The 24027-nt window shown below is 42.0% G+C and overlaps 1 protein-coding gene across 1 annotated transcript; it reads right to left on the bottom strand.

Moving 5' to 3' along the window:
- Positions 1-13924: 13924 nt before the first annotated feature.
- pwwp2b (PWWP domain containing 2B) lies at positions 13925-23870 on the bottom strand. The gene is made up of 3 exons (XM_074676366.1): positions 23450-23870; positions 19674-21399; positions 13925-16003 (listed from the first exon to the last, which is right to left on the bottom strand). The coding sequence occupies exons 1-2, from the start codon at positions 23587-23589 to the stop codon at positions 19674-19676; spliced, it is 1866 nt and encodes a 621-aa protein (XP_074532467.1). The 5' UTR covers positions 23590-23870; the 3' UTR covers positions 13925-16003.
- Positions 23871-24027: the final 157 nt, after the last annotated feature.

Genomic DNA, 24027 nt, shown 5'->3' with positions numbered 1-24027 from the left:
AGCCACGACCACATCCTGCAGGATTCAGAGCTGATGCATGCTCATGGAGAAAAAATCTGAAGCTCAGAGAGGGCTGTGACAGAGACTACTGCGTGTTTACTCAATCTGTCCTCTCGTGTTAACATTCTGGAAACAGGGGTCCCTCTTTCTCACATGGTCTATTTCCATCAACCTGAAAATATAAATCCAAAGCTAGAGCTCTGAATTGAACTGAACTGAGTGTGGGAGGAGCTTTTTTAAATTATTCTTTATCAAAAGATGAGAAAATATATAAATAAAAAAGCCTTGACTCTCATGTATCATGGGTCATGAAATTATGCAATAATTGATTATTATGTTGTGTTAAATATGGAATTTAAAGAACAACACACCAGCTGCAATGGGCAGACAAGCTGGGTGTGTAGTAATATGGATAGATGTGTAGAGTATTATTAGCTCATTGCTGTTTGAAGCTTCAATAGCGTGAGCATAAATTATGAATAAAACCTTTTGGTTCAGTTTGATTTAAAGGATTATACAATAAGCAAAGAGATCAATAAAGAAATAATAGGAAAATGTGAAAAGCAAATGATAATGTTACATTTTAAATTCAGTCATTTCTGTATTATTAACACATTTTGGTAATATTTTTTAATTAAGACATTTCTAGATAAGTATTTTTAAAGTTTGTGCTCATTTAGGTAAATTTCAATAAAATATCTTTATATAATAACATATCTCATTACTAGCACAGTCGTATCAATAGGTTCAGTTTGCTGTTGAAAGGTGCGTTCACACCTGTAGCTCATTAGCCCACAAGCTACATGATAGCTTGTTGCTTCTTTCCCTAGAGTCTTCTTGCTGCTTCATTAAAAGCAGGCGAAGGCAGACACCATCACAGGGCGGTCCTTGACTCATTACACCACAGCCTCATTTCCCTATGGCCCAGACAAACAAATGGCTTGAGATCCGGTCGCACTTTGCATTGTGGGAAGTTGTCGCTAACGATGGTCCATCAACCAAACAACAAAATGAGCCCTGAGTTGCTATGGAACAGTGAGGAGGTCACCAACTCATTCATATTTAGACTGGTGGTCCTGAACACCCCTGACAGAAATACAGAACAGTTATTGAGAGGGGCTTTCACTGTTTTGCCAAGCTGTTGTTTTGATACCAACTTGTAAAAAGTGGAAGTTCTGGTGATGAGAAAGAGAAACACAGAGAGTTTGATAAACAGAATAGGATGTTCTGTTTGAACCAGCCCTGAGTCCTGTGATATTTCTCTGCTGGCACCAGAGCATTTCTGCTGCTGATGAATTGGTATCAGTGAGAGGGGCAACTTTTAAAATCTTCTTGTTAAAGTTATAGTTTGGTCTTTACAGTCCTCCTAATGGGGCAAAAGACAGCAGATAGTGCAGGGAGCAGAGAAAGTGAGGAGTGGCGGAAAAGAGGACACCAGCTTCAGGACTGTAGCTTCTGTACATGGGGCGCATGATCCAACCACAAAGCCAACCTGCCTCCTTTGCTGTATTAAAAAATCTATAACCCTGAGTATATGGCTGCTACTTAGAGTTACCAAACATCTGGTGTTAACAGAAACATCCTGTTCTTCAAATTTAATTGATTTGTCCCAGTATGCCATCTGCCCCATTTGTTCATGAAACTTCTCTGTTATCACCAGTCAACACTTCACCGACCTAAGATCAGCCCTGATACGGACAGTAGCTCATCCATCCATTGACACTTGTCATCCAATCACAGCCCCTCTGAAGTGTATCAGATACACCTGTAGCATCATACTGGGTTAGGTCATACACCTAAGACCAAATCAGACCAAAGACCAAAGACATTTTTACCTCCGCCAAGGAGGTTATGATATTGGGAGTTTGTCTGTTTGACTGTGCACAACATAACTTTTCCTTCCTCCTTTTTTAAAGGATTATTTATCATTGTGAGATAGGGACATTTTCACCATATGTATTACTCCATGATAAATGGTCAGATTACTTTGCAAAACAATTCAAGACAAGGTAATCATAATTTCTGACAGATGTAAAATTACGATCCAGATCCCGGCAATATTCTGGATACTAAGGGTGAATTCCAATTCCTCCCTTCACCCTCATTCTCAACCCTCAATCTCAGTGACACTCAGAACCAAGTGTTTAGGGCTATTTCGTGTCTTACAAATGGAACACCCCTTAAATGCAGTTATGTCTTCAGATTGTGGGGGCAGCATTCTGCCCAAGTTGCATTCAGTCTGCCAATTTAAAAAAATAATGAAGAAGAAGAAGAAGCCGCCACCGTAACTTTAGGTTATGAATGAAGCTGTGCACTGAAATCGGGACCCCCAGTCCGGCTGGCAAACATCGTCAAATAAAATGAATGTTATGCAACAATGAGGTCAATAATCCGTGAAGAGGGCTTAAATGAGATGATACAATGGTTTTTGTAATATATTTCTATTTCATATTGACGTAAATACTTAATTTGTAGCTCTTTCTTTTTACCGCTTTGGACGCCATGTTGGTTGCGGTGAAGCTGGTGAAAATATGCAATGCATTCTGGGTAGCCCTTACTCCCAAGGGTGATGCCAGAAAATCTCAATTTGAGGGACCAAATTATAGCAGACAGACTGTTGAAAGGGAGTATAACATTAAAGTAGGACTAAAGTGTTGTAGGACTCTAATGCTTGGAGGTCTGCGCTCTCTGGGTGCTTTTCTGGTTTTTCTTTCTACATTCACATAAACAAGCCCCAAAACTATATCTTCTGTCTCTCATTTGGGATAAAAGGGTTGTTAACCCATCTGCTGCTGCTGCTCCACCTCAATCCTTCTGGACTGTGAGGAGTCAAACAGCTATCTGCTCTAAGCTCAGCTCTTGTGTTTTTAATGTGGTGTTCAGTCACGTTGACATGAGTCACAACGACCTGTTCGAAGGAGAGAAACGACCCGTCTCTCTGTGTGAAAGCAGCTTTACATAACCTAGCTGTAAAATGTAATGAATGTGCAGCAATAAAAGATACTTTCACGGTAACTCATCATAAACAAGAATACCAATGTATGCACCGCTCATGACATTCCTCTGCAGAGTTGAAGGGGTCAGTTATTTCTGTGTGTGTAAACACTGAAGATTTTTAAGTCCATCATCATCAGTGACGGCTGCTTCCTGTTGGGACCCAGACTGTGATGACAGCAGGTCACATGGTTTGACCTTCAGGCTGTTGTGTAAGTTGTCGAAATGAGCCGCGCCCTGGTCCTTGAGAAATATGTCCACTGTCTTCCTGGAACTGGGTGGGTTTGGTTTGGGAAAGGCTGGAAATTTGGCAACCATGAGGAAGAAGAGTATGAAGAATTACAGGACGTCTTCAAGCTGTGACGACTTTAATCAAAAGTTTGAATGCTTGTTTTCCCCTTTTAAACAGGAATATGTAAGAAATATGAAGAAAAGAACTTTTAAAAAGTGCTTATCATCTTTAAGGTAAGGAAAAGAAGGGTAAGGCCTCTGCTGCTGAATATAAATGTGGGACTGAAGTAATCAAACCCTGAATGATTACCACAGATCAATAAAACGACCCACTTTGAAAAGCCAGGCCAGCAAACTTAGACTGTCAATACAGATGACAGGAGTGAGGAATGACTCTGAGGCATCAAGGACAAAGGAGGACACACTGCCTGAATAATAACCCCCTCACTCACTCACACACACACACACACACACACACACACACACACACACACACACACACACACACACACACACACACACACACACACACACACACACACACACACACACACACACACACGGTTCCGAAGACAAGCCAAGGCCTGTTTCTGAAGCCGCTATGTTTTCACCATGCAGCAGCTTCAGGGACAGGTCGAACACGTCACATACACACAAACACGTCAGGCTGGATTTTCTTCATGACTCTGAGGCTGAGGGGAATATTTTCTCACTCAGAGGGTACAGGGAGCTAAAACTTAAAACCTCTCAAGACATGAAAGTGTTTGACTCAGGTTTTCTTTAAGTCTCAGGATTTAAGAGCAAGTGTTTAGTGTCCACGCTGCTGTTTCTACAGCCCTATAGTCAATATCTAAAAAATCTACAATAAAAATTTAATACCAGCCATATCCTTAAATATGAGGAAAAGTGAAACTTCGAGCGATTCACACAAAAGAGCTAATAACTGAGAAGATATTTAACTATTTCATCATTTATGCATTTTGACTTTTATCTCCACAATATAATCTAACTCTGACTTGAATTTGACACAAGCTAACACAAGAAGCAAAATCTGTTGTTTCCATTGTTTCTGCTCCCCTTAGATGGATTTGAGTGAGTCAGTTGCAGAACAGTTAAAGACTGAATGGAACATCATGTTCCCGTCAACTACCCACATTCAGCCAGAGCTGGTTTCCTGGAGCCCCAGGGGCCTTATTTGGACAAAAGGCTGGACCTTAAAAAGAACAGTGGGTAAGAAAATGCCTGATTATTTCAGAAAAGTGAACCACTAAGGGTAATTCATTAGCCGCTGAATGAGTGAACTGACCAGTTGTCCACAGAGTGAGATTCTTTTCATGGTTCACTGACCAGAGCAGTTAAATGTATCTATGGGGACAGTGGTGGGTCAACACCTCAAACCAGGTGACTTTAAATAATCTGAATTCTCTTCACTAAAGCCCTCATGGTTACCATGGTAGAATATCTGCTACTGCATGCAAAACAATGAAGTAAGATAACAGTTTAACTGTGATATAACAAAAATCAGACAACTAGCAACTTCCACCTGACACTCTAATAGGCCTCATTCTTTTTATGACTCTAAATCAGACAATTTTTTAACAGAGAAAATCAGCCAAACACAGTACATTTGAAACAATACGGCACGGATGCGTGGTGCCTGGCAAACAGTAATGGTACTCGACAATACCAGTTTTCAGTACTTTTGTGTATTTATGTGGCAATAAAAATATTTTTTTTCCTACGCTAAGGGGGTTATGTCTTTGGGAGAGTTTGTCTTTTTGTCTGTGAACAACATAACTCAAAAAGTAACAAACAGATCTTGATGAAATTTTCAGGAAATGTTACAAATAGGATAAGAAAGAAGAGATTTAATTTTGGAGGTGATCTGGATCACCATCTGGATCCACAATTTTTTAAAGGATTCTTTATCATTGTGAGATAGGGCTGTTTTCACCATATGTGTATATAACTCCATGATAAATGGTCGGGTTGCTTAGCAAAACAATACAAGACAAGGTCAAAATAATTTCTGACAGATGTGAAAGTACGATCCAGACCCAGGAGTATTCTGAACACTAACATCTATAATATGAAATATATACTGAGTCATCATAATTTTCAAGACTGTCAGGAAACAAATTATGGTAAAAACCTGCAACTAACACCAAATTGTAGCAGACAGTCTGCTGAAAGGGAGTATAACATTAAAGTAGGACTCCAGGAAGAGTAGCTGTACTTGCTATAGCTAATGGAGATCAAAATAAATACAAATACAAAAGTAGGACTAAAGTGTTGGTGACGATCACAAAATGCTTGGCAGAGCTCTGCACTGAAGGCTCTAGATAAAAGCTGCACCAGTCTACCACCACCAGAAAAGTATCATGTAATTAAATCATAACTCAGTACCATGTTATAACTTGAAACTTATCATGTTGTAAAATGATACTGATATGTTTGGGTTTTTCTCTTTAATGGCAGCAATGCACTTCCATAGGTTACAGAACAAAAATAGGCTAAAGGAAAAGAGTAATTGAAGTATTCAGTGTTTTTTTATCATGACTAAATTTTGTTAAACTCCTTTTCCTGCAGAATTGAGCTTCCTGTCCTGCAGCCACCCTGACCTCCAGTTAAACCACTCTGCTCCTCCACACCCTCCTGAGTAAACCCAGTTTAAGCTGAAGTTCCGGAGGACAAGTCCATTAGCATCCGCCTCATGTTACTCCTCACACAGGACCACCCAGCAGGTCTGATCTGAGGAGGCAGACATGTTGTCTGAATAATGTCTGCTCAGGTTTACTTTCTCAGCTTTGTCTCTCAGCACTGAGCCTGTTCCTACGAGTGTCCCCTCACACAGAGCTCACACAGGCCGGCCTGAGGTAATTATGACCACAGCTTGCATGGAGGCATATCATTAGCAGTAATTGCACACAGCATCCAAACGCCATGTGCCTCCCTGTTTTTTTGTCCCAGATTTAGGCTGCGCTGAGCCGTGAAGGAACAGAGTATGAGAAGAACGAGGGGATGGATCAGTTCTATGTTAACTCCAGGAAAGACAGGGATTACTGAGAAACTGTTTGTTGTGTAAGCATGCTGTGTATGTGTGTGTATGTGTGTGTTTTCATATCAACAGTGGGGCATCTTCTCTTTCTGTTTTGATAGTAGAACTGGTTTGTACATGTTGAACTGAAAACTGCAGAGTTTTCTGTATTATCACTCTGTTTCATCTGCAGGAAGATTTCTGAGGAAAGATCAGAACCAGGACACTCCTCTTACAGTGCAGCTGCAGCTCTGTGGTTACATAACAGATGCTCGGTCTCTGTTCTGTTGCTCCGAGCTTCATGCATCTTTTTACAGATCCCTCAAAAGCTTTTGATACTGTTGATCACTTTCAAAACTATCAGATACTGGTCTGGATGAATGTCAATGTGGAATCAGATCTATTAGTCTGAGAGATCTCAGTGTGTTAAGATATCAGACCAAATCAGATTTTATGTTGATTGACAGAGGTGTGCCACAAGGGTCAGTTCTGGGCCCTATGGTTTTCACTGTGTACATCAATGACATTGTCTGTACTCTACAAAACTGTTCTACACTTCTTTACGCTGATGATGCTATTGTTTATTGTGTTGCAGATACTGTACAGTCTACCATACAGTCCCGCGAGTTGACACTGAACTCAACAAACCAGCATTTTCCTTTGATGCCGCTCACTCAAGGAATATCCACCAATAAACTCTAAAGATAACAGCCTTTCCTTGTCCCCCAGAGTTCAAGACTTTGATTTCTGGCCTCTGTTCCTCTGACTGTAACTATTTCAAATGATTCTTTGCTTTTGTGATTGACTGAGCTGTGTTTTTTTTTAATTATTATTATTATTATTATCATTATTATTAACATTATCATTATTATTATTTGTAGTGGCCAATTTAATCCAAATAAAAAACTCTCTTGCCACTTCATAGCAGGACGTATTGATTCTGACTCGGATGTTCCTGATCCAAAGACGAAAGTGACACCGGTTCAAGGTTTCCAAAAATATGGTGAACACTTTTTATTTTTCCAAAACGGACATAAAGCTGAAGGTTACAAAAAATGATTTGTCTCCAATCCTTCTGAAACAAAAAATTACATCCTCACAGTGTCAGAAAAACGTTGCTCCTCGTCCTGCTTGAATGTATCTCTACTGTAACTTAACTCCTCCTCCGACACAACAGACCATCATGACATTGGTAGACACTTTACGGAGGCCGTGGCTTAAAGAGCAACACACGTACACACGCACACACGTACACACGAACGGAGAAATGCCACTCAAATACTATATCAATATCAAACGTGAAAGCATATTCAAAAGTTAAGAACTTATATTGCATTCTATATTAGTGGCTTCAACATTATTATTATATTATTATATTACTATACTTTCGGTTGCTAGGCGCTACCCAAGTAGCTGCCTGTTGCTGCAGCTCTCTCGTCTTTGTCCGTTTCTTGTAATTTTTTCGTCTCTTATTCGTCATCTTTGTATTTGGAGTGGATCATCACTTTGTATGGTTCATTGTCGGTCACGGACACCAAACTATTTGTGGCTTCAGTGATATTTTTTACTACTTTTCTCCTGTGTTTGTCTGGAGATCCTACATGTAACCATGGCTGCATTGTTTACATGCGAAATTAGCTGTTTGCAGCCTGTAGCATGTCAATGCTAACTAGTGTAGGGCTTGATGATTTCCCTCGAGCTGAGGAGGAGGAGGTGAGGACGACGTGCTGGTTCTTGGATGTGAGCTGGGAGGTGACGACGTGGACCTGTCCTTCCATCCATCGTTGTTGGGAACGTGGGATCTCGCTCCGGGGGATGGATGAGCTAGCTGTGCTGCCATCGTGCTGTTCATGGACGTGGCTGACGGAGCTGACATCGGACGCCGTGACACATCGGAGGAGCTTCGCCTGCTGTGAGCAGACAGGATCCTGGAGACAGAGACTGAACAGACTGCTGGGGAGGCTCAGTCCTGGACCCTGTGGAGGTGGAGACTGGTTGGGCTGGAGAGTGGTGGACGAGTGGTGGACGGGATTTCGTCATCTAATTTCTTATGGACATTTTTGCACTTTCTATACTCTTTCTTACTTTTGTTTTCTTTAATGCTGCGGTGACTCCTGAATTTCCCCTCGGGGATAAATAAAGTATTTTCTATTCTATTCTATTCTATTCTATTCTATTCTATTCTATTCTATTCTATTCTATTCTAATAGATTACAGAAGCTTAAGAGATGACTTTGATCATGAGGCCTGATGTTCTTCTCATCTTCACAGTGCTACTTTTTTACTTTTGTAACTCAAATCTAACAATCCAGATCCAATCTTCTCAATACTCACCTCACTCACCCCTCATGTCATTTTTCTAAAGGTTGACCCAATGGTAATAAAAAAAAACTCTCACCTTGCTGAATAAGTACATCCCATAATGCAAAACTAATGTGGATTTCCAGATCGCCTCCTTATGTGGACTGAGTGATCAGACCTCTGCAGCCTGGATGTGATTATGCCATAGACTGTATAATATGTGGATGTGGTAAGCTGCTCCTTTAATGACATACCCTTTACAGCAGGGATTTCAAACTCATGCCATGGAGGGCCATGAGGCTGCAGGTTTTCTTTCCAACCAAAAACTCCACCAGTTGATTTCACTGATTTGTCCCTGCTCTGCTTGAAGGTGAGGTAATCAGTGAAATCAGCTGGTGGAGTTTTTGGTTGGAAAGAAAACCTGCAGCATCTTGGCCCTCCATGGCATGAGTTTGAAATCCATGCTATACAGTGTGTACAGATAGAGAAATACACAGTTTAGTCCCAAGCTGTTTTTCGAACTAGACAGTAACCAAGTTTTTTTATAGCGCAAAAATCTGAGGTTTTTTTTTTTTTTTTTTTGGCTTGGTGTGTATGGGGTTTACAATCTTTCTGCAGCCAGCCTCAAGTGGACACTGAATGAACTGCGGCTTTTAGCACTACCAGATACGCTTCATTTTTTTTTTTTTTTAACTCTTTAGCTCCAGATGTTTTAGTGCTGACCCATTTTTCTTTTTTTGGAAAATCTATTTCAGTTTTTGTGTTCTTCACTTTTAACTGTTTTACTTTCATTTAACATGCAGTAAACTGGAAATAACTCCCAGATATTCTAAGTTCCAAGAATTCCAGAAAAAAATAGCATAAAAAAGTCCAGATCTGATCACTAACAACACATTAAAATACAGGACTTAGCAGAGTATTAATCACAGACAACATGCAACGTGACCACACTGTCAATGTGCATGTTCTGTTAAGCAGTTTCTTAAAAAATTATAGGCACTGCTTCTAAATTATTATTTCAGTGCAAGTCACAGCCCCTGTTCTTTATGTGTTGTTTGTTAACAACATTTTTTCCACTTCTTTGTTTCTATTTTAAGGATTTTAAAGAACCAAATTGGTTTCAGTCTACTCAGCTTTAACAGTAGCTGTAAACTGCTAAGTGGGGCAGACATCATCTCCTTTACACCCAAAGGATCTGCAGTAAGAGGGCACGCTGGCTTCACTTCACAAAAACTGCCCTCAGCAGGACAGATCTCCGCTCAGTGGTCACTGCTGTGCCTGCAGCTCTCCCTGTAAAAACACACTCTTTGTCTCACACTTTCTATTTCTCTGTGTCTTTTCAGAAAGGCTCTCCCTCCTCCTCCTCAGCCTCACCTGCACACGTCGGCGACACATCAAAATGAAGCGACATTTACTGAGCCAAGCAGCCTCAGATGGCAACAACTCGCCTGCAGGCAGAAAGAGATTTAATACAAACAAGAAGAAACAACAGAAGCTGCAGCTGTAATAGACACAGAGAGAAACAGACGGGTTTATCTAAACTGTGAATCTGCTCCATATCCACAGGGCTGACACTGACCTTTACACAAGAAGGTGGTTTTCTCTCACACTGTGGCGTGTCTTTGAACTAAAACCACAGTAAGGTTTGAACTCAGCTGTTTTAACAATGTCACATTTGTAGGAGTCTCACATCTTTTGTTGTTATTTAGCAAAATACAAAAACAAGCATTTTTAAAAACAGCGTTACAACAGACCATGTCCACATAAAGGGCTTTAATGCCCTTTTACACACCCAGTCCTTTTGTTTTCTGATTTGAATGAACTGTTCCTTTAAGGGGAAAAGGCAGGATAGGAATGATTATTTTGATGGCATTTCTTTATGGTCAGCAGCAGGCAATCAACCCACAATTACTGAATAAGGAAGTGGGAAATGTCAGAGGACATGGATGCCACATAAATAGGTGGCAGTGCTGGAAATGTTGTACATGCAGGAAAATGAGCACACCCCAAGTCCCTCGGTTTATGGCTTTTAACGTCAGGGTTGGATGCTCAAATCAGCTGGTTAGACCGTTGGAATTTGATGGTTGGAAAATAAAAGGTTTAAATGAAAAAAGAATCAAATAGCCAGAGATATGTTTCCTATTAAACTATGCTAGAAAAAAATAAGCTAGTCCCCAAAAATCTTGACATTTTCAATAGCAGTCGCATTGCAGCGAGTCTACTTGCTTTTATTGTCTAAATAAGTCTATCATCAGAGAGTATGTTTGATGTTAAACCCTCTTTTCATGGCTCATTTTTCTCAATCTGAATCTGTGGTGTGGCAGCTTTGTTCACATGAAACATGAATGCAGGGTTATGAAATGAGAGCAGGCGTGGGGGGAGGGGGACATCCACAGCTGAGCCTCGACAGTAAAACAGATCAGAACAGGAGACAGGCTGACAAGGGTCACCTCACCTTCACAGGCCGCACGTCCTCCGAGCTGTCCACACGAGTCATTATGCAACAGACATACCTGACCGCTCCTATTTATGACACAGAGGTTACAAATCAACACGCATGGCACAGCACAGCCTCGGATGAGGTGGGGTCTGCATGATGGATGAGGCAGTGGAAGGAGGACACGAGGAGAGACTGAAGTAGAGTTTGAGCAAAACCCTGGGTTTAACACCAATGACTCTGTTAGCTGTGTTTAAACTCAAGGTTGCATTCACAAACTTGAAGGGTATGTGAGATACAAATTTCTTTAAAGTCAAGGTTACAACTGACTGAAACGGTTCCTTTAAATACAAGCAGTACTCCCTTATTAGCTGTGAGGAAACTCAAAGTCTCAAGCGGTTGCAAAACCTGATTGTGTGCAACACGGCGAAGGCAAACATGTGACCTCAGAGAAATCAGAGGAACGTTGGTTGAGTCACAACCTGAAAGAGAGCAGAGGTTAGAGCAATAGTTCAGTATGTAACGATTGAAAGATTGATACTACTCTGACACCTGTGCTATTAACAAGAAGGCAAAGCTAGGTCATGCTTAGCTTAGCTTTGTTTAGCATAAAGGCATCAGCTGACTAGAATCTTCACATTGACTGAAACTGTATTTTCGTTTTTTTACTGGCTTCTTTTAGCTCACTGAACACCTTACAGAACTTTGAGTTCAAACAGACAGTAAGAGAACAGCCCCATGATTCATGTATCAGTCTTGTTATGCATGTTTTTGAATTTGTTTATCTATACTTTATCATGTATTAATACCAGGAAGAAACATCTTGTTTAGAGGAATAAAGCCTAAAACTCGCCCTGATAAAAGTGCTGTTCATCCGCTTGAGGCTGGGCGCAGAAAGACCAGAAACCACATAAGGATCACAAGTTTGTCCAATCAGAGGTGCAGCTCAGCTCACATGACTGACGGGCACCCTATGGCTGTTTGTAAGGAAGCTCAAAGCCTGCATCATTTGCTCTATGGCTCCGTCTAACAAGTGGCTTCATTTCACTGTTTCAGGAATAGATAGGTGACGTTGCGGAGACTACGCCCATATTTTATACAGTCTATGGTTCGTACTTGCACTAGACTCATGATGCATATCTAAAAAGTGGTATTGATTTTTACCTATATTTTGGCATCCAGGAAATACTAATTCAAGCTATTCATCCAAACATATTAAAGAGGATGTATCATCCTTTCTCATGTTTTGCACAAAGTAACAGTGCTGGATATTCATACTGAGCATGTGCGGATTTTTGAACAGCTACAAACTCATGTGTTGTAAAAATCTGTCTGTGAACGGCTCAAGACACAAGATCTTCATGCTTGCTGAAATGATGAGGTCACTGCAAAGTATCTCTTAATTGATTCAGGTCATGTTGGAGTTGTTGGCCTCAAACACCAAGGTCTGTTACAGAAAATCCGTCTTCAGTCTGAACTTACCCTCAAACTACTATCAATGGATATAAACAAAACCAAAAAAAAGAGTGTCCTGACTCACCACGCATGGTAAGCACTGAATGTCTTAACATGGATGGCTTGCCTCCGCCTTATGCTGCGTTCCATTAGTACTTGGAAGCGTTCCAGTTGCCAAGTCAAAAAAAATTGCCTTAACAGCAGGTTTTCTGTATATAAATATCGAATAATACTATAAACACGGCTGATTTATTGCGACTAACACTAGTCAGAAATTCTTAAATAAAAATAATCTAATAGGAGCTTAACTACTGTTTACCCTTGAACTCAGAATTTTACTACTGGCAATTCAGGGGTGTTGTGGGTGCCCCGACTCCAAGTCGGAAATTCTTCTTCCAAGTCGGTCCTGTTCCAGTTGGGCGTTCCCCCTCACTTCCCACGGAACTTGGTAATTCCAATTTAACACCAAACGTTAATAGAAAAGCCAAAATACTGCCACTATGTATATTGACTTGTCCTGGTGGACCCAAGGGATTGGCATGACATTCCTTCAGAAAAACACATTTGATTAAATGTTTCTTCAGGCTGAAGCCCACTGAAGAATAAACTCTTGTGTTGTTTCAAAGCAGACATAAAAAAAATCAGTGACTCTTGTGTTTCCTCTGCTAGTTCGCTAATCAAGTAAAGAACAACAAATCTTAAAAACTCCAACAGGGGGAGCTCTTGAAGTTTCGACTTCACTCAGGATTCCTATTGGATGACTTTATATAGTCTATGGGGATAAGAGACAGAATCCTAAATCACTAGATCCTAGATTTCTCAAAGTCTTACAGGATGGTATGTCGACTCAACCCTGTTTCTCTTTGTACTATTCTGTTTATATTAACCTTTAACATATTAACCAATCATTGTTCAGACAATTTTAGTTGAACTACATCTTGTGCAACAACATCAAAGAAAGAAGTGTAAAATCTTGGAGCAGAAACGACAAATAAAACAGTTGTTTTTACTCTGGCTAATGAATAATTGCGTTTTTTTTCCCCAAGTCAGCATGAAGAGGTGGTAAATATATCTTGTTTGTGTTACGGAAAAAAAACAACAACATAATTAAGGTTTTTGTGTTTGTGGATACACTGATGGTTTGTAATAAAACAAGAACACAGCTCATGTAAGCATCCAGCCTTTTAGTGGCTAAAGTCATGGAAATGTGCATGTTCCTAACCAGTGGGAATGTCAGCTCAGATTTTTGTATGCTAACCTTTAAGTCAGGATTATTGGACATGTCTCTTCCTAAACATGATTATTAGTGACTAATCTACAAAGTAGTGCGCAATAAAAGGAAATGAAACGTTTTGTCTGTGGAGATTTTAAAGATTTGTGTGAAGTTACCAAAATGTTCCCCTCTCTTCAGTAGAAACAGTTTACAAACTGTCACAGGGATCTAACAAATTGACTCATTAACAACAGCACATTATTGCTTTATATTTTATTTTATGTACAGTACATGTAAAAAAAGAAAACAAAAAAAGTAGCCAATAACATTGACCAACGTGGGCAACAGTAGATCGCCATGTTGCTCACACACAGGAAAATCCTGACGACCATTTCCCCTCGCAGGCATACGTACATTTAGACTCTCCCATGACTCGGTGTGTAAGGCTGCGTGGAAACAAGCCGAGCTTGACAACAAACAGTCAAACCAAAGATTATCACAACAGGAGTGTTACCTGCCTCCTTATTGAACACACTCCTCTCATGGAGCGGACTGATCTCTGTTCTCAGACACCAGGAGAGGAGACGGCTGGCTGGCTGGTTGTGTGCAATCTTCACTGACTTTCATACAGACCTCCATGTGGTCTCTTACCTCGCCCACCCCCTCCTTCCTCTACTCCAACAGAGCCGCTTTCAACACAAAGATCACTAAAGGTCAGCGTTACGGTCCGCTTCAGATCGATGACTCAATATCTAGCAGCCAGCTTCTGTTGGGCACACTCAGCCACTGAATTCACAGTATTCGTACAGCATGTTGAAAAGTTTCATTTTCTCCCAATGTCACCCATAAAGCTTTGACTGAAAATGCATAAGAGGTTTTGACACATTTGTTCACCCAGCTCTCTGGTGGACATTTTAAAGGGGAATTCCAGCATTTTTCAAACCTGGGCCCTAATATGAAATGTTTTGGGGTCTAAATGATAAATGGCTACAGGAATGGTTTGAAATCAGTGTAGCAGCAGTGAAACAGGCTGCGATGACAGCAGGATAATACTTCAGAGTAACTCACTGATGAGTGATTGCAAATATTGGACAGCATTACACAAATGACCCCTTCAGGGACAGACCTGATTTCAATTTTACAGCTTTAGCCGTTAGTGTGAGAGATTCTGAGATAACTCTTAGAACAAGGAGAGAATGTAAATGTATGTAAGACTCTACACTGCTGCACCTGTTTCACTGTTGCCACCTTAAGCCATCTTTAGGAGTAAATGAAGAACATCAACCCTGGACATAATTCATGCTTCTGACTGCAAAACAAAAGGGTCCACGTTTGTAATACTAGAATTCTCCTTTAAACCTGGATTTTTGAAGTGAGAGTGGGAGAGAAACACATTAAGTCAAACACAAGTATTCAGTGTACACAACCATCCACGTCTGGTGTCCCCAAAATCGTACAATAATTGAAAACAAAGAAAATAAATGATTTTTTTTGTATCTCCAAGGCCATAGATAGTCAACCACAAAGACTTCTGAACTCCCCTGCTGCCTGTAAGGGCTGTAATCTCACAATAGTGTTTCAGACGGGGAGCTTACAGCAGGCCACCAAGGTACAGATAAAGTGCTTTTTCTCAAACGTGACGTTTTAAATAAGTAAAGTGATGTGAAAATGGATCTCAGGGAAAAAGTGGGGTAGGGTTGGCTGACATAAAGACACTCCCAAAAGGTTAAAATGAAAAGGAAGAGACACGAGATGAGTCTGGAGAGGAACAGAGTTCAGTATAAATACATCCACAGATCCAAACAGAAGGAGGATGGAAACACCGATCACTAAAGGAGCTGGAACAGTTTCAGATGTAAGAGGGTTCAGGGTAAGACTTTCTAAACCTCTGAGGAAGGTCTTGTGTCCAGAGGGAAGATGCCATCGGCTTCCTGTAGCTGGACAACCTTGCAGCGAGGACGTCAATGAAGACAGCAGCAGGCTGGGAGGTTTGAAGAGATTGTAGCAGACCAATGGTTCATAATAAATCATAACAGATAATAAATACATTTGGGTCCTAGTAGTGTCGGCTCTATTGAAACATGAATCTAAAAAATATAAAAGAGGAATAGTTTAGCAGACCATCAGATGCCTGGCCTTTTTTTTTTGCTCCCTTATACAGTCTCAGCAACACTCCACTGTGGCGGCCATTTTTCAACCAGCCTTGTGGAAGGAAAAGACAGAAACGGCGTACAAACAGTAGCCGTGGCAACCTCACGTACTCTCTCCTGGGTCTTGATGACAGGGTCTGAGAATTCAGGAAAAAAAAAGCAGTCCTCCAGTCGGTCCTCAGCTTCTGAGCAAGAGAAGGAGAAAAAAGAGCAAAGAGTGAGAACAATGAACAAACAGAGCAGGTCATACATCAGCTGAGGGACTCTGTGAGGCTCAGCGTGTCATGTTAGTCATCTGGAGATTATGGACAGCGTGACGTGAACCTCAGCTACTTTCCAGGCAGCTAAAAACCTCTGTGAAGCTGACAAAGCAGGAAACTGGCTACCTTTATAAAGCTGTGGGAAAAAGAGACCAAATATAGGCTCACTCGTCCTCACTGTGTATATTCTCAACTACGAGCAACCTCTCCTTGGCGCCTGACCCCATTACAGAGTAAACAGAGAGCTGGGAGCAGCCTGTCTGTCTTACATATTACTCAAAGACAATATTTAACCTCTAAGAGAGAGCTGAAGACCTGCTGCTTGGCTACAGACAAAATGCTTTCTGAAACCAGGGGAGCACTGAAAAGAAGTTACTTTGACAACTTTTTAACATGCTCCCTATTGTTACATATTTCAGCATATAACAAAGAGAGAAATAAACCAGACTGCTCCAGAAGACTGTGTGACAGTGTGTGACATGATTTTCTTGTATATAAATGCTTCATACAAATCAAAGCCTCTTCAAATGTTGGGTGAGGAACAGGCTAGCTACAAGTAAAGGCTAAAGCAGCAGCTTTATGTGCGTGGTTTTCACACAGGTTTTGAATAGGCCACGTGATGACATCACACACTTGCTGGAAACTTTCCTGACTTTCGACACATCAGCTTAATCAGCCTTTTGCAGAAATTTTACTCTGGGGTTGGCAGGAAAACTGTAAAAAAAAGTGACCATATGCAGTCACAAAAGCAGCTTGCCTGGAAATTTTGAAATTTCCCTGGATTTAGTGGCCGTGTTAAAAAGGCTTCTTTACAGTTCTGTAGAAAGCACCAACCAAAGCGAGTGAAAAATCAGTGACTTAACCTCATATAACACCAGGGTTGTTGTTTAACTACCGCCCAGTTTGTTTTTGGTGCTGTGTAACAAATTTAAGGTGCGGCGTGTGGAAATGAGAAAATGAGGTGATGTGTGGAGGTCAGATTCTTGGTTGAAATGCTCCCTTGTGTTGGTGAATCCATTGGGGCCTTTAAAGTACAAGAAGCTGCTGTGATGTGTTCATCAAGTTTTTGTTGTTCATAACTTCTCTCAAGCAATTCTTTTCAGAGCTGAAACGATTCCTTGAATGATTCGAGGTACTCGATTACAAAAATTACTTGAGTAATTTTCTCCGCCTCGAGGAATCGTTTGATTTTAAAAAAGATCAAAGAGTGGTATTTCAAATAGAGCTGAGGCCATATTAAGAGAGTTTTCAAACCCCTCAAGCTACCTCTTATACAAAATAGCAACTAGAAACAAATCTATCTTCTTTTCTGGAGTTTAGAGACTAATGGGTCATTCTACGAAACGGTTGCCATTTGGGGCCGCAACATTTGATGAGATGTACAAGGCACAAGAAATGTGTCAAAGTGTGTTTACAGATTTTGGAGCTACCAAAGCAAGTGCTCTTATTGACACGCTGTATCAGAAAATTCTATTTCTTAAGAGAGAGAGAAAGAGAAAAATTTTCATTTGAAAAATAACTGCTCTTTAACTAAACAAATATGTGTTTTATCCGATTACTCGATTAATCAATGGGATTTTCAGTAGAATACTCGAATACTAAAATATTCGATAGCTGCAGCCCTAATTCTTTTGCACTCTACAAAAGCCACCTTCTGCTTTTTGGTCAACTGACCTGCTATGGTAGGGACAAGAGGAGCAAGATGGAAGCCTCTGTGGGAGTGGACCCACTACCAGATACAGGGGGGCTACTATAATGAATTTCATACTCATCTCTGCCAAATCTTCACTGTTAAAACCCTTGCCCTGTCCTCTGTGGTCATTTTGAGCCCAAATGGAATCTTTTGCTGTTAAAAAACAGGGTATATATTTTTTTATAAACAAGGTTTATTGGCAGTAAGAGCGCGGTCACACTGACCATCCAAAACATACCCTGCCTAAGCACGATTGCCCCCCTGCAGCGCTGTTCCCCAGCTGTAGAGTACGGCCGGCGGTCACACTACCCCAATATGAACCAGACTTTAGCGGGTATCACACATGCGCACAGCCCGCCTTCGTCATCGTGAAGCATCTGTTTACATGAAGCGCGATCTCATCAGAGTCAGCACAATGAGACACAGAGAGCACTGCTACAACTTAGAGACTTTTAGACTTATATTAAGTCGACACAGCCCTCTAACACCCCCGCTTTGTTTAAAATGATTGTCGAGAGATGCGCTCGCGGTGATTATACTGATTGAAAAAAAATGTATATGCTTTAAATTACAGTCAAACTAGACAGGGTCATTTCAACCCCAGGAGACAGCAGGCGGATAGCAATCGTGTTTAAACACAGCTAAATACCACCAACTGTACCTTTAATGAAACAAAGTCATGCGGCAGCACAAACAAATTAAATGACTGGGGAGGCAGTGGAACAGCATGTCTTGTGCTCTGATAAATGAGTCATTTTGTAAATGGAGCCTGGTTTCATTTCACACACAAAAGAGGATTTGTCAAATCTCTGAGTTTCTTTTTATGTTTTCAGACGGTAAGAATGAAAACCTGAGAGTTCCTGATGTAACAACAGTACTTATCAGGCACACTCTGTGCATGACTCTTTACCCAAAGATAAAAAATCTTGATCTTGGCACAGGCTAAAAAAAAAAAGTTCCTCTTGATGAAAAATCTGTATCATGCACTTTTAGCAGGATGAACGCTAGTGAATTTCTAAGCTGTTTTCGAGACTTTTCCTGTGTATCTTCTGCAATGGCTGTTCACTGTATTAAAGCTGGTTTTAGTGTTTGTGTTACAGGTTTGAGCACAGTAGCTCCTTTACACTTGTAGCTGGTGGGGTTGTTCGTTTGGCACAACTTCAGGAGTTTGTTTAAATGTGCAGGTTGGTACACAATAACTTTCAGACAAATTCTCTCAAGTTTATCATGATCATCAGATCAGCAAAGTCTCAGGGTACAGCTGGGCGGTGTGATCTGAGCGTCACTATTTTTAGCGATCATTTCTCAGCACTGAGAGGGTGTTTACAGGAATCACCTGCCTCAGAGGGGAACATCTGATTTATTTAAGCTTCTGCTAGTAACAAAGTGCTTAGATAAGGAAAATGCCTCTTTGGTGCATCTACTGCTACTTTTTAACTTTGGGGTCTGACATATTCTATATTTGTTTTTAACCTTCTAACACAACAGTCTTCAGGCTTAAAAAGAAAACTGTGTTTACTTTTTAAACTCTTTAACTGTAGGTACACAAACCTGTCATCTACTTCCTCTTCCCGCCCTCTGATCACCACGCCTGTCCTTATTTTCTTACAGATTAAGTTGTTCTGAGGTGACCTCAGTTAATCACATAATGTAATAACTACCAGTTGGATCGCCTCTGTCTGAATAAACTGACAGCAATCTTTTGTTCTACTGATGGGGATGGGTTAATAAGTCTTGAATGCACAGTAAAGGTAGAGTTAATTCTTAAAAATGTGATTAAGATTGAAACTTGTCATGTTGGAGAAGTTGGTTTGAGAGATTGTTAAAAGTTTACACTCAGCTCTTTTTTTAGACTCAAAGCTTATTAAAACAGATGTGATATTTCCGGTATCGTGAACTGACCTACGTGTCGCAGTGTGAAAGCAGCGATGTGATCTCAGGGCTCATGTGACCCACAGCCTTGGCGGCCTCCAGGATGGCTCTCCGGTACATCCCTTTCTTCTTCCTGTTGAAGCGGGACCTGAAGAGCTCTCTAAAGGGCGACAGTTTGGCGACAGAGAGCTGAGAGGTGGTTGGCGAACCAAACCACGCCACCTTTGCCTGAGGCCACTGGGCCTCACAGTTCACCGTCTCCTCTTTTCGGGTGCCACTGATGCTGAGGACACGGGCCGGCCACCAGGGGAATCCGTGAATCTTCCCCCACACGATGTCACCCACTGCCACAGCGTGACCATCCTCTGTTACACACTTTGTCATGCTCCGGGTGTGGAGGCGCACTGTGAGTGGCGGCACTGTCTTGCAGTCGTCCCGTGAAGGAACAGATGATGATGTAACAGACAGGTCCTCACCTGGGGCGAGGTCACACAGTTCAGGGGAGGTGCCGTCAGAGCTGAAGGACTTGGACTCGTCCAAACTGTCGCTGCTGCAGACCGACAGACTAGAAGAATCCGCTTTACGCTTACGGAAATTTATGAGAAGTGTGAGGTCGCTGTGTCCTCGCTCTGCCTCCTCTCCTGAACTTCCCGACCACAACTCCAAAGAGTTCTTTCCCTCCCCTGAGTCCTCGGAGTGGGGGAGACAGGGACCAGGCACCCTGGGGCTCCGTCTCCTGGTGCCCCCAACAAGTTCTGCCTCGTACTCCACCACACTCTCCTCCCCCTCCCTTGATGAAGGTCTCAAGCGGATCTTTGGGGAAGGTAAGTCCTGACCCACTGTAGTGAAAGGCCGGGTGAGTTTGAGTTTGGGAATGGACACGGTGAGGCCGGACCTTGTTGCGTCCAGAATGTGCCTTTGTTCCTTAATGGGATCTGATGGAGTTTTGCCGTTTTCTCCTACACCGTTCGGCACCAGCTGTTTGGGGCAGAACGGTTTAACCGAGCCGTGGACTCTGGAGGGGATCTTCATCACCTCTCCCTTGCCCTGCGGAGTACTGTAGGAAATCTTTATGACCGGACTGTGAGGGATAACGTCGCCTCCAGGGAACTTCTCCCCCTCGGCCTCCCCCCGTTTGTCCCTCTTAAGTCGCTTGCTGTCCAGGCTGTTTTCTCGTCTCTTGGCATCTTTTGTTGCAACTACATCTTCTTTTCTAGACAGCTTAGCGGGAGTGTCTTTATCATCTCCTTCATCGTCACTCTGTAGTGAATTTTCTTTCCTAGAAGTCTTAGTGTTGTTACTTATACTGTCTTTGCTGTCCTCATCACTGTTCAGAGTGTTTTTACACTTTTCACACAGTACCTGCCTTGGCCGCAGACGGATTGTGCTCATGGTCATGCGGCCAGGCTCTCGTGTCCGCCTTTTCTTTCTTTTGATTGGACGTGGCGGGGGCTGAGGTACCCATTGACTATAGCTGTGTCGCACCCATAAAGGCTGAGGGAAAGGGGCTCCTTCAAAATAAGGAGGGTAAGGAGTCTGTCCAGCCGGCACTGGTGTAGGGACAGGGCAGGGAGGAGGATCGGTGGGTATGCTGCTTTCAGGAAGTGTGTTTTCATCCTTTGGTCTGTGTGAAGCCTGGCTGGGAGATTTCGGAACTGGATCCTCACTCAGGACTTCCGGGATTTCACATGTTGGTTCAGATTTCAGACAGTCCTCATGTTTGGCTGTAAACTCAGGTAGACAGAACAGCCCAGTCCTGAGGAAAGGAAAAGCAACAACAAATGAAAAACTGTGTCTTATTGAGTTTCATTAAAAGCACAAACAACCACATGACTAGCATTAAATGTTTTAGTTAGGTAATTTCCTAAAGATAGCCATACTGTAATGTCAGGCTCTGCTTTCATCATGTCAGACAACAGGGAACAGAGGAAAAAACTCATGAAGCTTTGAGTTCTAAATCTCTTGGTTTGCTACTTTGCCAGGACACCACTCCCTATCACCTGTATGCTGAAAATTCTTCATTTGTGGGAGTTGGGGTCTCAGAGCAACCAGCAAGTTTTCTGTTCAGCTCGGGGCCACATATATTGAGCTGTAGCATCATAGACTCTCTTTGGGTGGTTTTGTGTTATTTTCCTTTCTCTGGGATCTGCAAACATGTCCAAAGAAGGCCCAAACTGCCAAGGAGTCTTTGAGAGGTGGCTGGCAGGCAACAGTAACATGGCTGTATAGCTTTAGTCAGGAGACAGCAGACAAAGAGACTACAGGATGCCCAGGAACCCCCCCTCCCTAACATCTGACTGAACAAAAACAATCCCATGAATCACTCGGGATTCAGAGATGTAGGGAAGGAGCCAGGAGATTTCAGTTTGTTTTTGCATCCGTGTCTGCTCTGGGCTTATGTGTGGAGAGATTATTAATTAGCGCACATTTGGGTAGACTGATTTCCTCCCCAGGAGGAGTAACTGGCAAGCACCTCCGAATAATAGTCTCCTGGTGCAGCCTGTGCCTCTCACCTTTTAAAACATCCCCTTAAAGCAGCCGAATATCAACCATCTCTGTGACTGACACGGCACAAACAGGTCTGTGTGTGACAGGGAACAAGCAGTGCTAGTTAAGAACAGCACAAGGACGCGGCAACCGTTCACTGCACTGGTGCCATTTCACGTTGTGTACAGTGTAACTAGATGCAGAGATATGCCTGAGGATAGGCCGAGATGATGACATTAAAAAAGGACCTGTGGGAGACAATGACAGGAAGTGTTTTACCATGAGCTGGAAAGGAAGAAGAAGTCAAATTTTGTCAGTGACAGGGCCTGAAATAAAGGCCTATTTTAGGTTATTCTGGGCCCTGCCTTTTCCCATCTGGGTGGGTTATTTTCAGGTCAACTCGAGCTCTCACATGAAAAACTATCTAAGCATACTAAGGGGCAAAGCTGGTCAGATTCTGATTCTGCTGATCTATAAATAGTCTAAAGCCAGCAGCTTCTAAGGTGCACACAAGGCTTATACATGTGACACAGAACAGCACTGGCAGATAAGGCATGACCTCCGAAACATTTATGTTAAATTACACATATGCATAGATTAGGTTATATCACTTGAGCAGCACTGTGTTTTCTAGCAGAAGATGGTCTTTTCTTGTCAGACACAGAGCCTAGGCCTATAAATGGATCTCATCAGAACCTGGTTCAAACAGAAAGCAAAATAAAGCAGGACAGCTGGGATTTCACATTTGGGTTTTTACTGCCTTATTTTATTGTTTCAACAGCTCATAAGCAGACAGGGGCTTTTCTCATTGTATTACAGTCAATTTTGGCTGCACCATCCTTCCACAGAACAAACACACACTTCAGTGTCACATATGTGTGTAAAAACGTCAAAACGTGATCAAAATACATAATACTGTTCAAGCAAGGCCTTTTTAACTGAATACGTTTCTGCTGCTGTGTAAGGGATTAGGCTAACACAATAAGCTATAGATGAACCCATTGACATCCCTTATTGTTCAGAAGTGGTCATTATTCATCTGTGTGGACAGTCTTAACCTTAATATAAAGCAAGGGCCCTTCATATATATCACATATCAATGTGGTATATGTTTCCCAGTTTATTCTACAATAACATACCATTAGCAGATAGGCTAACAGTTAGCTCCCTGTCAGCTAGGATAACCTGAGTCTTTTGTATGGAGGCCCACGAAGCTAACAGCTAGCCTCGACTTGTTAGCATCAAAGGTGAATTAGCCGTTAGCTGCGTTTGGCAAATTAATCAAAATGTACAAAAACAAAAGACGAAATAAAACTCACTTTTTGTTGCTGTCGAGCAATATCCCCGTGTAGCTCCTCTCCCGGTAGGTCAGCGTCACCACCAGTGTATCGTTAACTATTTGATCGATAGTGACAGGTACCCGAGAGCCGGCCCGCAGCTGCTCGGCCTCAGCCTCCATGTTTCCCGGCGTCAACTGTCCGGCTCGGTGGTGTTCGATCCCGGCCAAGGGAGCCACGGTCGCGTCGGCCAGAGATCCGTCTCCCCTTCGCTATTGGAGCAGGAGGCTACAGCAGGGCATGAAATGACGCCATCACCCCCACCAAGTCAATTACAACAAGACTGTTAGCGCTGACATCACGCTCTGTGTGTGCTGGAGGAGCAGACGAGGCCTACCCTTCCTCTGCCTCACTCTGACTGTTTGATGCCATTATTCAGCATCGCCTTCACCTCCGGGATAACTCGTAGAAGCTCAAAAAGAAAAATAATGGCGGATCCCATTACATTTATACAACTGCATCTGAAAACTGATAAAGTATTGTCTTTTCCCAACATGTTCTCATACTGTGTCATCAATGATAACAATAAGTAGATATGAAGATGTAATGAAATATGTCTT

This window comes from Halichoeres trimaculatus, unplaced genomic scaffold, assembly GCF_033239565.1.
Source record: "Halichoeres trimaculatus isolate MK-OKI-2021-1 unplaced genomic scaffold, fHalTri1.1 fHalTri1_scaffold_8, whole genome shotgun sequence".
Taxonomy (NCBI): Eukaryota; Metazoa; Chordata; class Actinopteri; order Labriformes; family Labridae; genus Halichoeres; species Halichoeres trimaculatus.
Note: the sequence above shows the minus strand (reverse complement) of the source record. Positions and strands in the feature narration are given on the sequence as shown.

What these genes read in the sequence shown, in the direction of transcription:
- pwwp2b (XM_074676366.1), bottom strand. Translation starts at nt 23,589, where the DNA reads ATGGAGGCTGAGGCCGAGCAGCTGCGGGCCGGCTCTCGGGTACCTGTC. An exon ending in TTGCTCGACAGCAACAAAAA is followed by an intron (nt 21,400 to 23,449) that starts GTGAGTTTTATT and finishes TCCTTTCCTCAG; the next exon opens with GACTGGGCTGTTCTGTCTAC.